Source organism: Erythrolamprus reginae, chromosome 2 (assembly GCF_031021105.1).
Source record: "Erythrolamprus reginae isolate rEryReg1 chromosome 2, rEryReg1.hap1, whole genome shotgun sequence".
NCBI classification, from domain to species: Eukaryota; Metazoa; Chordata; class Lepidosauria; order Squamata; family Dipsadidae; genus Erythrolamprus; species Erythrolamprus reginae.
In genome coordinates this window covers 150,665,121-150,683,006 of record NC_091951.1, presented here as the reverse complement: position 1 = coordinate 150,683,006, position 17,886 = coordinate 150,665,121, and the positions used below count along the sequence as shown (strand labels likewise).

The window sequence follows — 17,886 nt, the reverse complement described above, 5'->3', positions numbered from 1 at the left end:
CATTATGGAGTGTGGATGGATGGGGGTGTTATGAAGTACCGGATTCCTGGAAACTTGCACTCTATAACAGGCTCCTCGGGAGAAAAAGCAGTAGGAGCAACTTACTTACTTACTTTCTTTCTTTCTTTCTTTCCTTCCTTCCTTCTTTCTTTCTTTCCTTCCTTCTTTCCTTCCTTCCTTCCTTCCTTCTTTCTTTCTTTCTTTCTTTCTTTCTTTCTTTCTTTCTTTCTTGGACACACAAGGAATTTGCCTTTGGTGCATATGCTCTCAGTGTACATAAAAGAAAATATGCATGTGTCAAGAATCATGAGGTACAACACTTAATGATTGTCATAGGTTTCAAATAAGCCAACAGGAAACAATATTAATATAAATCGTAAGGATACAAGCAACAAGTTACAGTCATAAGTGGTAGGAGATGGATGATAGGAACAATGGGAAAAAGTAATACTAATAGTAATGCAGCCTTAGTGAATAGTTTCACAGTATTGAGAGAATTATTTGTTTAGCAGAGTGATGGCGTACAGGAAAAATTGTTCTTGTGTCTAGTTGTCTTGGTGTGCAGTGGTCTATAGCGATGTTTTGAGGGTAGGAGTTGAAAAAGCTTATGTCCAGGATGCGAGGGGTCCGTAAATATTTTCACCGCCTTCTTTATGACTCGTGCAGTATACAGGTCCTCAATGGAAGGCAGGTTGGCAGTAATTGTTTTTTCTGCAGCTTTGATTATCCTCTGAAGTCTCTGTCTGTCTTGTTGGGTTGCAACCTTCTTTGCTGGTTTCCCCATTAATTTTGCTTGTGGGCACATGATGTGGCTCACTGCAATGTAATTGTGAACCAGGCATCTGAATGTACAATCACTTGACTGTAATACCTGGAATTTCAAGGAATAGTCATAAATCCACTTTTTCAATACTACTGTAACTTTTACCTGTCACTGAATGAATAGACTAAGTTGAGTAATATCTATAATCTTTTAGTGATTGCAATTAATTGTAGTCGTTTAAAAACTATGTAGTAATAAAAAGTACTTGAGAATCCGGGAATATTGAATTAAAATAGTGCAGATGGACTCATGCTTTTAAATTCTTCAGTTTACTTTATGTTAGTAAATATTTTATTATTATTATTATTATTATTATTATTATTATTATTTATTAGATTTGTAAACCGCCCCTCTCCGAAGTCTCATAGTAGTGGCTCTTCAATTGTTTTACATTTTGTTTTTTAAATAACCTGCCTACTTTCCTAAGAAAATTCAAATATTTTCGAGTAAACAAAAATGTATTCCTGCACCATAAGTGTACTTTCTTGCTCACATCAAAGCAAAATTGTATAGAGTTGTGTCTAAAATATGAATATTCTGCTAAATGTGTAAGATTCCCAGTGAGGGCATAAAATAGATTGATCATTAGGCTAAGGGCCATCTACCTTATTTGGATCAGTTCTTCTCTAGTTTCCTCACTGCCTTCCAGCAAAACTAAATAATGTAAGTAGAAAGGCCTGGAAAGCAATAGGGGTTAACAGTATCAAATAACATATGAAAGCAGACACAAAGATTTCATTTTCTAGCATTAATATGTAATTTTAAAAAAAGAAAATCTACCTTTCCATGTAATATATAATAAATCAAAACACTTTCTTTCTTCCGAATCTCATTTTATGTTCTTGAGCTAGGCTAAGCTAAGCAGTTTCCAGTACTAGACCTGTCATCTTCTGCTCCTGCAAAATATACTGAGTATTACGAGAGTGATACTACGTGATGCCTTTCCTTACTCTTCTCATATAGTGCAAGTCCTCACTTTTTTAGACTGTAGACCTATTACTCTATTTTCCCCAAAGTAAAACATCCCCTGATAATAAGCCCAATTTGGCTTCTGAATGCATGGCAATAGGGCCAAGTGCTTATTTCAGGGTTCAAAAAAATATAAGACAGGGTCTTATTTTCGGGGAAACACAGTAGTAAGGAATTAATGCAAAAGGTTTCTACAAACTATCTGCCCTTTGTTGATTCTTTTGCTCTGATACCCATCTGACAGCACATAGCTGCCATAAAGATGATAATCTGATTTGACTCAACTGAAACAAGATTCAAGAATCGAGAAATTAAACTGAATGTTCAACTCACTGGCTTTCTTGGTGAAAGTAAAAGGCAAATGAAAATACACCAAGTATGGGTGTTGAGGAAGTCGTGATGGATGAATAATGAATGAATAATTTATTCACATCTACCAGCTTTTCTGTGAACATATTTGAATGCAAACTTAAAACTAGAAGGGAGAATGATTTGGAATGAATCTGTTGTGGGGCTCAGTTGAGCTGTCTGGCTAGCACTCAAACCAGTCTCTTTCTCTCTGCAGATACCTGAAGGAATTCCGCACAGAGCAGTGTCCCCTGTTTGTGCAGCACAAATGTACTCAGCACAGGCCCTACACATGCTTCCACTGGCACTTTGTTAACCAGCGTCGTCGCCGATCTATCCGCCGTCGGGATGGCACCTTTAACTATAGCCCTGACATTTACTGCACCAAATATGATGAGACCACAGGGATCTGCCCTGAAGGAGATGAGTAAGTTACTCAAGGTTGCATTTTACTTGACCTGACGAAAAGTCCAGTCTGTTTCAGCATAGCAATTCAGCTTTTAAAATCTTCCAGAAGAGCTTATCAAGAATGTGGAAAACTACAGTGGAAATGTAAAGAAAATATTTATTATAATTGCACTACTTATATATAGATAGGTATTCCTCCCAAAGTGAAGGCTGTGTTTCAAAGTTTTGTGCTTTGGGGGAATAATTCTAGAGAAATTTGTGAGATGTATCATAAAATAATTGCTTAGAGGATTGAATCCTTAAATTACAAATCTAATTATTTTCAGAAGGAAAAAATGCTGGATTTTTCAAGCGTGATAACTGTTTATCTGAAAGGATTTTGAATTTTTAAATTTGGCTGGAAAGAATGTTTGAGATTTTAAGTTTCTATCAGCTCTTTCTTTTTCTCCCACCTCTATAGGTGTCCATTCCTGCATAGAACAACCGGTGATACAGAACGGAGATACCATCTGCGCTACTACAAAACTGGAATCTGCATACATGAGACTGATTCGAAAGGAAATTGCACCAAGAATGGCCTGCATTGTGCTTTTGCTCATGGACCACATGATCTACGTTCTCCAGTTTATGATATCAGGTTGGTAGGGAATAAATGTGATATTTACTTGCTGAATCTAAATGGAAACCTGGAATGTAAAATGGAGGCAAGAGAAACTGCAGAAAAGGGGAGTGGAGCAGAGAGGGCAGAGGTACCCTGTCTCTCTAGATTTCCCCCCCGCCTTTCCAACAGATCTTTACACCTGCTGGAAGAGACAGACTGTCACCAGTTTTTCCTCTTCTGTTGGATACTGGAGATGAGAAAAACTAAGCTGTGGAGGTTACTAGTAGGAATAGCAACTTCATGGAATGTGTTCCCGCCTGAGCTTAAAAAAGAAAAACCACTTTGATTGCTTGGCCTATTTCGTTTTCTCTTACCAGCCAAATTAAAAATGGCCTTGGAGCTATAGAGCCCTAAGGCATGAATAGGAAATTGAACTGTTTTCTTCCATTGGAAAACATCACTTTTTCCTCAGAGCAAGGATCCCCAAACTTTTTACACAGGGGGCTAGTTCACTGTCCCTCGGAGTGTTGGAGGGCCGGAGTATAAAAAAACCTATGAACAAATTCCTATGCACACTACGCATACTTATTTTAAATTAAAAAAACACAAAATGGTAATGTACTATTTAGAGGGGGGGAAGAAGTCTGAAATTCATATATGTTTACGTTTTCTTTTTAATTTTCTTTTGTTAACATCTGGTTGGCTGTACAAGGTTTTCTTGGTTTATAGAAAAATGTATAAAGAAAGAAGGAAGCACTTTGGCACAATGGTTAGTAAATTAGAAATATAATTGGTGTTGTACTTTTTGAAGGAACATTAAGGAGGGAATTTAATTAAAAGAAAAGTATGTACCTGGATGACAATATTAGAAAAAAAACCTTTTCCAACTTTTTGATGATTGATATTAGTTACTAACAAAATACCACATTTTATTCATGGAAAATTAGATGGTACACTGTATTGTTTGAATGTATGTTGAGAGAAAATTTAAAAAAAAATACACACACACCCCAGGCTTTGTGGTGAGAATATATACTCAACAAACAGCACACCATTTTGGTGCTAGGTTGAGCTGGATGTTTGAATGAAGCCAAATTACCACCAAATATCTGTGACTAGAATTAGAGGCGCAGGGGGGAGAAATGTGTGACCCTTTTTCATTCTCTTCATTCAGCTGCTTCTTCCATGATGCAGCCAACAGACATCTGGGATCTGGGAGAGAGGAGATGCCCAAAGGCAGAGAATAAAATCAGGGCAAACAGTTAAGAGCTATAAACTATGCAAATCACCCTTTTCCATTGCAATTTTGGAGATGATGGGTTTTTTTCTAGGCTGCCTTTTACCTCAGCTTTTAGTAGGGATCTGAATAGATGCATATGTTTTCCATTGAGTATCTGTACCTGCATAATTATTAAGTTATCTCTGTTCCCTAAGGGAGCTTCAGGCCATGGAAGCTTTGCAGAATGGTCAGGCCACATCAGAAAGTGGCATAGAGGGTCAATCTGCAGTTGCTGCTAGCCATGCTATGATAGAGAAAATACTCAGTGAAGAGCCAAGGTGGCAAGGTAAGCTCCTTGGGGTTTTACACATTGGATTTACAGAATCCAATTATTCTTGAATTAGTCTCTCCTCTAAAAGAACATCTTTGTATAGAAGTAATTTTGCTTAGGATTTTAATTGATTAATTATAATTATCTTCACAGACACAACTTATGTTTTGGGAAACTACAAAACAGAACAGTGTAAGAAGCCCCCACGCCTCTGTCGCCAAGGTTATGCCTGCCCCTATTATCATAATAGCAAAGATAGAAGAAGGAGTCCTAGAAAACATAAATACAGGTACAGTGCTCCAAAACCTGCTTATAAAGGGCCAAGTCTTTATATTTTCTCCATTTGGATAGTAACTTTACTCGAATTTCAGTGTAATAAATACATCAGTCATGATGGGAAGATTGCATTTCACATTAAGTAGTTAATTCATGGATCAGGATTACATTGGTGTAGGATGCTGCCATAAGTAAGGATTAGGGTGCATGTATTTTAAGCCTGCTGTATTCTAATATGGTGTCAAAAGAAAAAAGAAAATAATCCTTGTGCAAAATAAGTTTTCATATGAGCAGGTGGCTTTCTTTGTTGTGAGGGGATTTCCAAGTTATAGTTCTCATCGTATTGACCCATGGGGTAGTAAATTCTAAGAATTAATCAGGGAATACTTACTGAGATGCAACTGTTTTGTTATGATGTTTATTCAGAGTATTGTTTCTTCATGAAAACTGGAATGAACATCAAACCTAATGGCCTCAGAGTGACGACTTTGAGATAGCATCTTTCTAAGAAGTGTACAGTACTTTATTTCAAGAAAAACTTACATCTCCTAATCATATGCCAATTAGCAGTTATTTATCTCCTTTGCTAATGTTTATGCGGCCAAGAGGCTTCCTTTTCTAAACATTAAGCACCATTTTGGGGAATATTTCAAGGCTCAGCTATAACCCAACTATTTATTTATAATCTACTCATTCTTGGCCAATTTGAATTAAATAGGAGTGATTTGTATTAACATTGTTTGATTACATACAATTTGTCTTCCTTGAGGAAGACTAGCAAACAGTAAAGATACTCAGTGGCTGAAATTAAGCTATATAAATATTGTAGATACGGTTCCTGCGTTTGGTTCAAAAATTATATGACTTTCTAATTCGTTCTTTTTCTGCCTGTTGCTAAAGATCCTCCCCATGCCCTAGCGTGAAACATGGAGACGAATGGGGAGATCCTAGTAAGTGTGATAATGGAGATGCGTGCCAGTACTGTCACACCCGTACAGAGCAACAGTTTCACCCAGAGGTAAAGACTCTTCCTTGTTGGTCATTTACATAGGTAAATGCACACGTTATACAATTTACTGGAGATCATAAACTATACAATACTCATGCTAATTACTGTTTTGATTGTCTCGGAGGATGATTTACACCAGAAATTAGTTGAGAGAATACACCAGTTTGTCTTCCTGATGGCTTTTGATACCATCAACCATGGTATTCCTCTTGACCATGTGGCAAGATTGGGCCTTGGAAACACTGCTTTGCAACAATTTTGGTCCTTTGTATCAGAAAGTGCTGTAGGGGGACTACGGTTTGACCTTCTAGGATGTGGACCTAGAGTGCCCCATAGGGCTTGGCCTGTCCTCTTGTACTGTTTAAAGCTACATGAAACTTCAAAAGGAACATATTCAGAGCTGTGGAGCAGAAATATGTTGATAACAACATGCTCAGTTGTTCCCTACCTTATAATACCAAGATGCAGTTGGACTCTTTGACGTTTGTCCATTGTGATAATATCCTGGATTACAGAGAACAAGCTGAAGTTAAATCCAGAAGATGGAAGTTCTCTTAATAAGGAAACTCTTTGGTTAAGGAGAAAGATAGAGACTGAGGTGAAGCCTGTTCTGTAGCCTCATGAAGATATAGAGACTTTGCAGTCGGAAAAGCTATCTCATGTGTGCTTCCCAGGCTGTGGTATGAGCCTCCTAAAATTAGCTGCATGTTTTATTGTGTGTTTGGAAATATAATGTATAAATAGAATAGAATTGAATTCTTTATTATTGGCTAAGTGTGATTGGACACACAAGGAATTTGTCTTTAGTGCATATGCTCTCAGTGTATATAAAAGAAAAAGATACATTTGTCAAGAATCATGAGGTAAAACACTTAATGATTGTCATTGGGTACAAGTAAACAATCAGGAAACAATATTATTATAAATTGTAAGAATACAAGCAACAAGTTACAATCATACAGTCATAAGTGGGAAGAGATGGGTGATAGGAACAATGAGAAAAGCTAATAGTAATAGTAATGTAGCCTTAGTGAATAGTTTGGCAGTGCTGAGGGAATTATTTATTTAACAGAGTGATGGAGTAAGAGAAAAAACTGTTCTGGTGTCTAGTTGTCTTGGTGTGCAGTGCTCTAAAGCGACATTTTAAGGTTAGGAGTTGAAACAATTTATGTCCAGAATGCAAAGGGTTTGTAAATATTTTCCCGGCTCTCTTTTGACTCATGCATTATAGAGGTCCTCAATGGAAGGCAGGTTGGCAGTAATTGTTTTTTCTGCAGTTCTGTGTCTGTCTTGTTGGGTTGCAGAATTTAATAATATATTAATAATAAATTCAATAATATATAAAATACGAGTTCATCGCATCCTGTTTACAAGCCTTTCTGTTGTTTAAAGATTGTGAAATTGCTTAGAAACTCACTAGAAAGATTTAAGATTGGGCTCCCTAGCAAGGGTGCTTCTGAAATATACTAGAGAGTTACAAGTTAGAGGAAAAAGCAGATTGAAGCAAAGTTTGGTTGATGGAGAAACAGCTTTCCAAAGGCAACAGAATCCCAGCATTTTAAAACAAATTTTTGGATGTGAAAGGTCTCACAAGGAATCAAAAAGCAATCAACTCAACTGTCCCCGAAAGAAGATGGCATGTGATCATAATTACATGTAGGAACTGTGCCAAAGACATGTGTGGAAGTGCAGGAAGGTGTGGCTAGAAATTGCTGGGGTAGTGCATCTGGATTGATATCCATGTAATTGAAAAGTTTTCTTCTGAATTACTTATTTTGCTGAAAATGCATTATCTAAATTTAAATAGAGTTCCTGGACAGCTCCATTTGATGGGGTGATCTTTGAGTACGGTAAATTGCAAAGATAATTGACATTACAGCTCTATAGGGTTACCCTTTAGAGGTTCTGTGTAAATAAGCATAGATTATGCCTTAATTCTAGCCATATGTTATGTTTATATGTGCATCACTGTAAATAATTCTTTAAAGATCTAAGCTACAGTTCTATAGATTAAGTCCAAGCATAAGTTGAGGCTCCGGATTATATGCAGCCCTTGGTCAACTGAAGCCCCCCAAATTTTATTTTTAGATTATTATTTTTTTGCCTTCAAGTTAGTCTTTGATTCCTGGAGGCAGCTTGGATAAATCCTTACAATTTTCCTTGCAAGATGTTTAGAAGTGGTTTTCCATTCCCACCTTCTTAGAGCTTGAGGGAAAGTGACTGGTCCATGATCACTCAATTAGTTTCATGGCTAAGGGAGGATTAGAACTCACAGTCATTCAGTTTCTAGCCTGGTGCCTTAGACCATTACATCACTACTGGTTCTCTTTTTTTGGAATGACAGGCAGGAAAAAATATTCAAGTCACATATTATCCATATCTAGTTGATTGAGTTAATTAAATTGTACAAAACTAAAATTATATTTGTTTTAGATCTGCCTACTTTGTTCTTTATTTTTTGGAATGGTGCCCATCCCAGCATGCTGCTCAAAGACCCAGCCTAGCCTCAGTCTCCACAATAGATATGCAGTAGATATGCAGTCTATGTATAAAGAGCAACCAAAGCATCAAATTATCTATTGTATCTCTTAATACATTTTTCTCTTTTTAAATCCGTTGTAAGCAGCTGAGTTTGCGCAGCTTCATCTTGTCCCAACTTTCTTTTTGTTTTTATTTTTCCCAGATCTACAAATCAACAAAATGTAATGATATGCAGCAGTCTGGCAGCTGTCCCAGAGGACCCTTCTGTGCCTTCGCACATGTAGAACGTAGGTGGTCTTCTCTTGATGTAGCAATAATCTGTCTACTGAGTGTTGTCCTGAGTGGTGTTGTTTAGAGTACAACATTGCTTGCTGTATGAAACAAGGCAAGTACAATTCTAAGCAACCAAACTTCCTCCCCAACCATTAGTCATATGGGGGGAACATCTAAAAATAATAAATATTGAATTTTATTTCAAACTGCATATATATATATATATATATATATATATATATATATATATATATATATATATATTATTTTTTTTAAAAAACAATCTTCAGATCAGATGGTTGATAGCTCTGTACTTTGTTCTCAAAACAGAAGTGACACCCAGTGGCTATTTAAGGATACTGTGAATGATATTGCATACTACTTATTTTGAAGTTGTAATTTGCTATTGGTATGATTTAATTCTGGGGAACAAAAAGGAACAAGTTTTTTATTGCATTGTTTGTCATGCTCTTCCTTCAATTACGGAACAAGGGCATGGTAAAGGGAAAAATGCAAACATTTTTAAAGCTTTTGACATTGACCTCTTCACAACAATGAACATATCTATCATTGCTTTTAGAAATGCCTAGAGCATCCAGATATTCTGATTCAGTTAGCTGTTTATATAATCTATTTTACTTTTTTAACAAGGATAATCACTTGAGGCAAAAAAGGTTGGAACTGAAGCCCAAGCCTTCAAGAGGTCATTCCCTGAACCCCTAGTTGCCATCATAGACGGGGTGATTTTTTTTCCACTCCTAAATGTGCATTACTTCTTGTACATCCCAAATTCCAAAATTTTAAAATATTGTGGATCAATGATTTTTCAGATTAGGCCAGTGATGGGGAATCTATAGCACGGGTGCCACAGGTGGTACGTGGAGCCATATCTGCTAGCACGTCAGCCGTTGCCCTAGCTCAGTTCCAACGTTCATGTGTGTGCCAGCCAGCTGATTTTTGGCTCGCACAGAAGCTCTGGGAGGGCGTTTTCAGTTTCCAGGAAGCTTCCAGGGGGAACCAGGGAGGTTGTTTTTACCCTCACCAGCTCCAGGGAAGCCTTTGGAGACTGGAGAAGGCGAAACAAGAGTTTCCTGGGCCAAAATATAAATGGAATAGTTAAAAATGAATTGCGGGCAGGATGGGACATAATAGAAGGAGGTACTAAAGAAATGAAGACAGAAGAACAAGAAGTATTAAGGACTATGATAAAAGCTGCTCAATGCAACTATAGTATATGGATGGAAGGATAAAAATAAATGGACACTAAAACGATGGAACGATTATATAGTTGAACAAGTACAAATGGAAATAACTCATATTATTTCACTGAACTGTTCATGGGATGAAAAATCTGAAAGGATAAGAAAAAAAATGGAAACTTTATTTTGCATGGGTGGAAAGGGATAAGGCCAATGAAGACATAAAGGAGAAATTGTCTAGAACTCTGACCTGGCTGGGCCTATGAATAAGAAAGAACTGAGGGAAAGGAGGGGGAGGGTTAAGGGTGAAAAGTATGAAAATTAAAAATAAATAATTTTTAAAAACCTTTCAATTAAAAAAAAAGAGTTTACTGGGTCCACTAGAAGTTGGGAAACAGGCTGTTTCCGGTTTCCAGAGGGCCTCGGGGGGGGGGGCTGTTTTTCCCTCCTCCCCATTTACTGAATTAGGGGTGTGGACACTCACGCTATAGTGTGCACCCGAGGGGAAAAGGTTTGCTATCACTGGATTAGGCCTTTTCCTGTCAACCTTTTACATTGAGAGTAGGATAAAGGTTTTCGACCTTTTCAAACAAGTAACAGGATAATATGTGCAAAGCCAAGGTCTCATGTTTTGAGGGTTCAGCTATTTTTAAGCTCAAAAATAAATAAGAGGCCTACTAACCGGTAAACAATTCTGTGATCATATTATGTCCACTTTGAATTTTTCAGTCAAAAATTTTCAGTCAAAAATAAAAGCATTTTTAATTTTTGAAAACATACATAGTTTGGGGGGTGATTACATTTTTACTTCAATATGAACCTGCTTTTATATTTAAGTTACCATTAGGTTCTTTTCAGACGATATGAAAGGAATTTCAGTCAGACCTTTTCCAGTCTGATTCAATTAACAATTTTTTTAAATGTTTATATTTTACTGTTAGTTGTCTTAAAGGCTCTTTAGGGGGAAAGATAGAATATACATTGAATTATAAGTGTAATAAACTAGGGCAGCAGAAATGTAATAAACTAGGGCAGCCTAAAGTCTAATTGAAACAGCTACTGCTATTCTTTAAGACTATTAGTATAGAAAAAAAAGAAGACATTACCTTAGTCTTGTGATCCCTTTTTGTTTTTTCTATAGTGGTCTGTAGATTGCTGCAGATGGAAGATTAGCCTGTTAGAATCAGTGTTGTGCATTGCCTGTTTACTCTTTGCTCTTACAAAGTTGTTGTGAAACCATTTTTGTAACTGTATTTATCACATGGTTTGTTTTGTTCCGTTTCCTATAGAACCTCCACTTAGTGAAGATTTACAGCCAACATCGGCTGTCTCTAGCCCAACACAAGCTGGCCCTGTAATGTACATGCCCTCGGCAGCAGGCGATTCTGTTCCTGTCAGCCCTTCTAGTCCACAGGCCCCAGACCTTAGCAATGTATGTAAAATTGTAACAAATTTCCTCACTGAGCTTGTGATACCACAGTTCTCTCTAAATATAAACTCTTTTTGGCAGAACCTTGCTGGCATTTTTTGATCCCAAAAGCTTCAGTTTGTAAATAATGGCAATTGTCCTACATCTTGGGTGTCCAACCTTTTTGCTTGCCCAGGCCAAATTGAATGAAGAGGAATTATTCTTGGGATGCAGCTAAAACGTGTAATATAGTGGATGTAAATAAATAACACATAATAATGTTAAAAGTTTATGATCTTGTGGGGCCACATTGTTAGCTCTCTAAGGCTGTGTGTGGCTCATGGACCACAGGTTGGATATATCAATTAGTAAATACCTGTCCTAGATAAAAGTTTAGAATTACAGGTTCAGAGCTGGCTCTGATCTTTGTAGCATTCAAATTGCACAAATTATGTTAGTTCGAGTTATTCCTCAACAGAATCTTGCCACTTTTCAATTGAATGGATCTAACCAATTTTTAGAAGTGGAATTGCTACTACCTAGCATAAGTTTTTACTTTGGGGGATTTTGAAGAATAGATTATAATACTGCATGAGATCTTACACATATCCCAGTCCAAATTTGTATTGTACTGTGACATATACTGTATATAAACAGAAATAATAAGGTTATTTTAATTAAAAATATGCCCAAATAAGTAAACTTGTGTGTCTCCTAGAAATCTGTAGTCCATATCACATATGATTTGTTTCATTTACCTTTGAAATCTAGGTATGGAATAAACCAGGAACTCTACCAACTAGCCCTACTTCTGCTACAGTAAGTATTCTCTCTAGGGGAAAAGGCATTATTTTGACCTGGGGAACATATTCCCTCCATTATTGTGATAAGCATCTCCAAATTGCCTGTTTTCACAAGCAGAAAAAGATCACATTTCATGGTTTTACTTGTTCCACAGTGAGAATTCTAAACTATTTTAAATATGCAAGCATCAGTTTATAGTAAAAAATGTAGTTACTTTGCATTAGAAATTCATATGATCTATTGAGATTCGGAACTTCATGCAGTATTTGGATCTGAGAATCGCAGAAAGCTGTTAAAGCACATGAACTACAGAGAACAAAGTTGCAGTGAAGACATACTCATTTTTAAAAATATGACTGATGAAAAAATATCTTTGGCAAAATGTAATTATTTGGACATTTATTAAATTGTGACTGTATATCTCAGTAACCTGATTCAATTTAACAACTTAACTGTTAGACGTTTACTGTCAGCTATGATACAGAGGAAGAGAGTGTTATAATCTAATAATCAATTATCGTCTTCTTTTCTTCCTGCTTCTGTTAGATCCTCTGTAGAAATAGCAGTCTTGGAAGCCCATCTAATTTATGTGGATCCCCTCCTGGTACAATAGGAAAACCCCATAGTTTGGAAAGCATTGGTTTCCCAACAGATTCAGTAACTAGTGCAAGTAGCTATAAGAAGGCACCTGGATTTGAACGGGAAGACCTGGTTGGAACAGAGTATCTAAAGAATTTCAAATGCCAGGTTGGTATAAAATACTAGAAAAGGATATTGGGGATGTATATGTACAGTATGTATGATATATTGTTATCATTAATGATATGATATATTACCTTGGAACCAATTGTTGCTACTTCATGCTAGATGTCCCTGTGCATCTTAATAGTACCTGTGGGTGCCTTAATATTTGCAGATAAATCCCTTAGGGTTAGGGACCCCTGCTATATAATATTGTGGGAATCCAAGAGATTCATAAGAACATACATAATCGCAAGCAAGTACGAAGAGGCTTTTGAGGAAGAGATAATGACATTTCTGGAAATGTTTTATATTTTAGAGGAAAAATAAAAAGAATTAGAAGTCTGGGAAAGGAAATTCAGAATAAACATATTTGCTCTATTTACACATCAGTTGGAAGCTTCAGAAATGATTCATAAAATCAAAGAAAAAGTTATTCAAATATAAATTTATCTTTTAGATAAACAAGTGAGAATTTATTCAGAATAGTTCTTGCTTACTGACTGCCTCATTTAATAATCATCTGAAGTTGCGGTGGTGGTGGGGAAATGATTCTTTTTTTTCTTCTTCAACAATTATGGCCATAACTCAAGCCCATTTCATTGATAATATAGTAGTATTATCCTGTATTATGAAGTAAACCATACTGTTTCTAAAGTAAAGTAATGTTTAGGCATAGCATTCCCAGAGTTTCCTTCCCCTTTACAGAACTTTTTCAATCCATACAAACAATATTGTCTTCCATTTGTTATCCACTTGTATTTCACTGTTATTTTATCCCACCTCTTCTGGTTTTTAGAAAGTAGATGTTAAAGAAAAGAGAAAATATTAGTATAATATCTTTCATTTTCTAGTTTCAGGAAGCCTTTTGGCCCTTTCCTTTGTAGAACCTAATGTTACAGAAAGCAACAAAATAAGAGAGGAAGTGCTGTAAACATCTGCAAAGTTGACAATTTCAGCAGCATGTAATGTCTTTTTCCCCTTCTAATTACTGCAGCAGGCAAAAATTAAATCCCATTCCATGGAACATAGAACACAAGAACAACCTCTGTTACAACCCAAGCAGGTATGTTATTCCAGGGGATGCTATTTAGTTTCTAGAGGCCCATATAGTCTTGTGTAGATTTCATTTGGTGGTATATGTGAAAAGCTAATTGGAGTTGAAAGGGTATTGAAACTTTTCTAAAGTGTTGGAAAATCAGTCTGGTCTCTTTCAGATTTAAAAAAAATTAAGTTGGTGTGAATAGAAAATCAGAAACTCAGAATTTTTGAATACTGCTAGGACTAGATAGATTATTGGAGAAAGGTTCACTGCAGTTCATAAATCTTTGACTTTTGAATGGCAAGATTATACACAGTCATCATGGATTATATAATTTGATGATGTGATGCAGCTGACCGTATATATAAAGTGTAAACAATCAGTGGAAATTACTTGCTTCTAAAAGTTGTGGGTGCTCCAACACTGGAGGTTTTTAACAAAAGATTGGACAACCATTTGAAATGTTATATGGTTTCCTGCTTGAGCAGTAGGTTGGACTAGAAGACCTCCAAGGTCCCTTCCAACTCTGTTATTCTGTTCTAAAAGAGTCCCAAACAGTCTTCCTTTATTGTGTTGTGTTGTATTGTGTTGTATTAAATGCTAAGAATCAATCAGCTGCCCTGAGTGTACCTTAGATTTAAAGGGTATAAGATGTAAATGTTAGGAAGAATACTTATTTTATGACAAGTATATCATTACTTCTCTCTGAATATTCTGTTGCATCATAGGAATACATGAATGTATTTTCCCTCTTTCAGGATATATTAGGGATTCTTCCAGTTGGCAGCCCACTGACATCTAGCATCTCCTCTAGCATTACTTCTAGTTTGGCAGCAACACCACCAAGCCCAGCAGGCACCAGCAGTGTACCAGGCATGAATGCCAATGCCCTTCCTTTCTACCCAACTAGTGACACTGTGGAGTCCGTGATAGGTAATACTGCCTATGCACATTGATGGTGCAGGGAATCCAGAAGAAGAATATCCATTATGGGTGGGAAGCATTTGGTTGTTTTATTTAGAGGGCTGACAGCAGAAACTATGCTTTATTGCTTTTGACTTGGCTGATGACTTGCATTTAATATGAACTCTTTCATATTTCATAAATTAAATTATAAAACAATCTTACATAACAGCTCCCATAGCTGAATTCTGTAAAAAAAATGGCAAAAAACACAAGCAGTCCTTTATCTTTTTAAAGGCTAATAAATTTATTGTGGAATAAGTTTTTATACAACAATAAACTTATTGGATTGTGACATGATTCTGCTGTTTTTGCTAGAGCAGACAATGTGACAGGATGGTCATGGAAGATCATGATTGCTCCTAAATCTCTGTGTATATGTGTGTGTAGATCTTGTTTGGTGTTCTTCATCATATCCTATATTTCCTAAACTCATAAGTCACCAAATTGGCTCAGTGTGCCATTGTGTGGGCCAATCCACTAAAAATTCAGTCCTGTGACATGTATAATCTGTTACTGAGTAGGTTTCATTAAATAAATATTAAAAAGATGAAACTTTTCCATTTATGACAACAATAACAAAACATTTCAAGTGCAGAATTTTTAAAATATTTTATTTACATTTCTGTTTAAGTGTTTGTATGTTATCATATTTAAATTTCTAAGACCTTCCAAGAAGAGTAACAGTGCATCTTATACAAGGATTACCATTTTTTTAAAAAAATGTATTATTGTTATTTTTATGGCTGATTGCATAATCAGCCAGTTTTTTAAACTGGATTTGGCATTTTTGTCCACTGAATCCTTCCCAAGTACCTGGAAGAGACAATTATTGTTTAATGATATTAAAGATATTGTTTCAGGATGCATTCTGTTTCAAGTAAAGCTGCCTTTTGCTATTATTATTATTATTATTATTATTATTATTATTGATATTTAGCGTTGGTTGATACATGTCTCTTATTCTCCAGGTAACCTATTAATATTTTTATTAACTGTTGATGTTCTATTACAGGCCTGGAATGATACAAATAAAAGAGACAACTATTGCCATTAAATTAAAACACTTACGAAGGATCTGGTGGGGGATATGTGTCTTAATTCTAGACAGGGACTTTCTTACATTTTCTAATAGGAAAGTGCTGAGGAAATCTAAAATCCTGTTATGTGCTTTCTAAAGGATCAAGAAGTAACCTTCCAGGCAGTACTTCAAAACTGAATATAAACTATGCAGGAGGGTGAGGGAGGGAAAACATCCATTTTCAGTATCTAAAATTGTTTGTTATTTATATTGTAGTCTTTTTATTTCTGAAACAACAAGAATGTCATGCACATAGCGCAACGCATGCTATGCTTTATAAGGCAACATTTGAGAAGACATTAAATACATTGGCTAGGAATACCCCCAGGGATGATCCTGTGCAGGTTTGCTCCATCTCATCCCCAACTGGCAGTGTCCGTGCTACATCGCTGGCTCATTATTGGGCCACTGCTGGCTATAGCCTGTTTCATAGGATATGCTAACTCATTTCCCTTTGCCCCCAACCTACACACAACCACTTATATTACTGCCATACACACTTCCCTTCTTTCCACTACCATACTCGCACCTCATTCCTATTGCCATCTCCTCTATCATTAATTGCAATCCAAGTTGCTCTCCACAGTGGAATTCCTAAATACTAGGATTAGTGAATTCCAATCACTATGCATCATGGACACCTAGGTTGCCAGGTGAACTGGGACGGGCACCTGTTATGAAAGCCAACCCTGGATGTACTTCTACCCAAGGTCAAGCTGTACAGCAGGTGTGCAGGGAGATCTGTTTTGCATTGCTGTTATTTCCAGTGTCCGTCTATGGGATCAGCCTGATACTGAAGAGACAGGATTCAGATCAGGCAATAGCAAAACAATATTGAAAGCTGAATCATTTAAACGACTAATGGCAGCCTTGCATTGTAGATTCTCCAGTCCAGAGCAGTGACATCTCTTTGTGAACTCTTTGGACTTCCCTTTTCCTTGAAGTTGTTGGTCCTTTTTGTAATATATAATTGGTGCCTCTGTCTGGCAGAGTCTGCCTTGGATGACCTGGACCTGAACGAATTCGGAGTGGCTGCCCTGGAGAAGACATTTGACAGCAGCTCGGTGCCCCACACGAGTGGCATCATGATAGGTACATGAAAGCAACAGAGCTTTCTTTGATCTTCTGCCAAGCAGGGTTTGCCCCGTCGGCTGGCTGAAGTAGCCTAGCAAGCTCTCAGAACCAGCCCTTACATGACATATTTATTGACAGTCAATGCGGGACCTTAGAGCCAAAGGACTCTCATTGGTTGGCAAATCGGAAATATCTTTCACTGGTGTCTGATGTCCCAATGACTTTTACGAAATAGGCATGGCTTATTTTGCTTTACAATATCTTAACAGTGGCACACTAAACATGTTCACAAAATTCTGACCAAAAAATATCATGGAAGAGGTGGGGGGGAATCGGTTTAAATAGTAGGAAACAAATTGGATTGGTATCACTGTTCTGCTGTCACAGGATCATGGCAAGGCATGTCGCCACACATTGACAAACTACCGCTTGTGTATCTCATCCCTTGTATGTGGTCATTTCAAATCAGTGTCTTTTTTTTTTGCCCCATGTCTGGTTTTCAAGTGAATATAGTCTATGCAACCTTGCTATATTCTAAGTGTAAGATCCCATTAATAATTGACAAAACATTTCTTTGTGAACTGAAACTGTGTGCAAATTGGTAAGTGCCTTCTTAGCTCACTGCTGCCACTACACATTTTTAAGGCACATCCATTGGCTTAAACCATCTTGGTATCAGATTTTTTTTTAATTGCAAAAGATTTTGCAACTGTCTTCCATCAACACACAGTTTTATTTCAGCATATCCTGTCCTTTAGTGTTGTTTCTTCAGATTTTTCAGATTTGAGTAGTTGTGCAAATTAGAATTAGCCTACCACCTGCCCAGTAGAGTAGAG

General features: G+C 36.7%; 1 protein-coding gene across 4 annotated transcripts in view; it reads left to right on the top strand.

Annotated features, from left to right (window-relative positions):
- UNK (unk zinc finger) overlaps positions 1–17,886 on the top strand; it is a 56,612-nt gene that overhangs the window by 23,863 nt on the left and 14,863 nt on the right. For 2 of the 4 annotated variants that reach the window (XM_070739902.1, XM_070739903.1), the window contains exons 2-13: positions 2,358–2,567; positions 3,009–3,185; positions 4,584–4,714; positions 4,853–4,988; positions 5,876–5,993; positions 8,668–8,752; positions 11,227–11,369; positions 12,117–12,164; positions 12,696–12,896; positions 13,888–13,956; positions 14,691–14,865; positions 16,967–17,068. In XM_070739902.1, the coding sequence (XP_070596003.1) occupies positions 2,358–2,567; positions 3,009–3,185; positions 4,584–4,714; positions 4,853–4,988; positions 5,876–5,993; positions 8,668–8,752; positions 11,227–11,369; positions 12,117–12,164; positions 12,696–12,896; positions 13,888–13,956; positions 14,691–14,865; positions 16,967–17,068 (1,595 nt within the window). The remainder of the gene's footprint in view (positions 1–2,357; positions 2,568–3,008; positions 3,186–4,583; positions 4,715–4,852; positions 4,989–5,875; positions 5,994–8,667; positions 8,753–11,226; positions 11,370–12,116; positions 12,165–12,695; positions 12,897–13,887; positions 13,957–14,690; positions 14,866–16,966; positions 17,069–17,886) is intronic. The other 2 variants (XM_070739905.1, XM_070739904.1) reach the window with 1 other exon arrangement.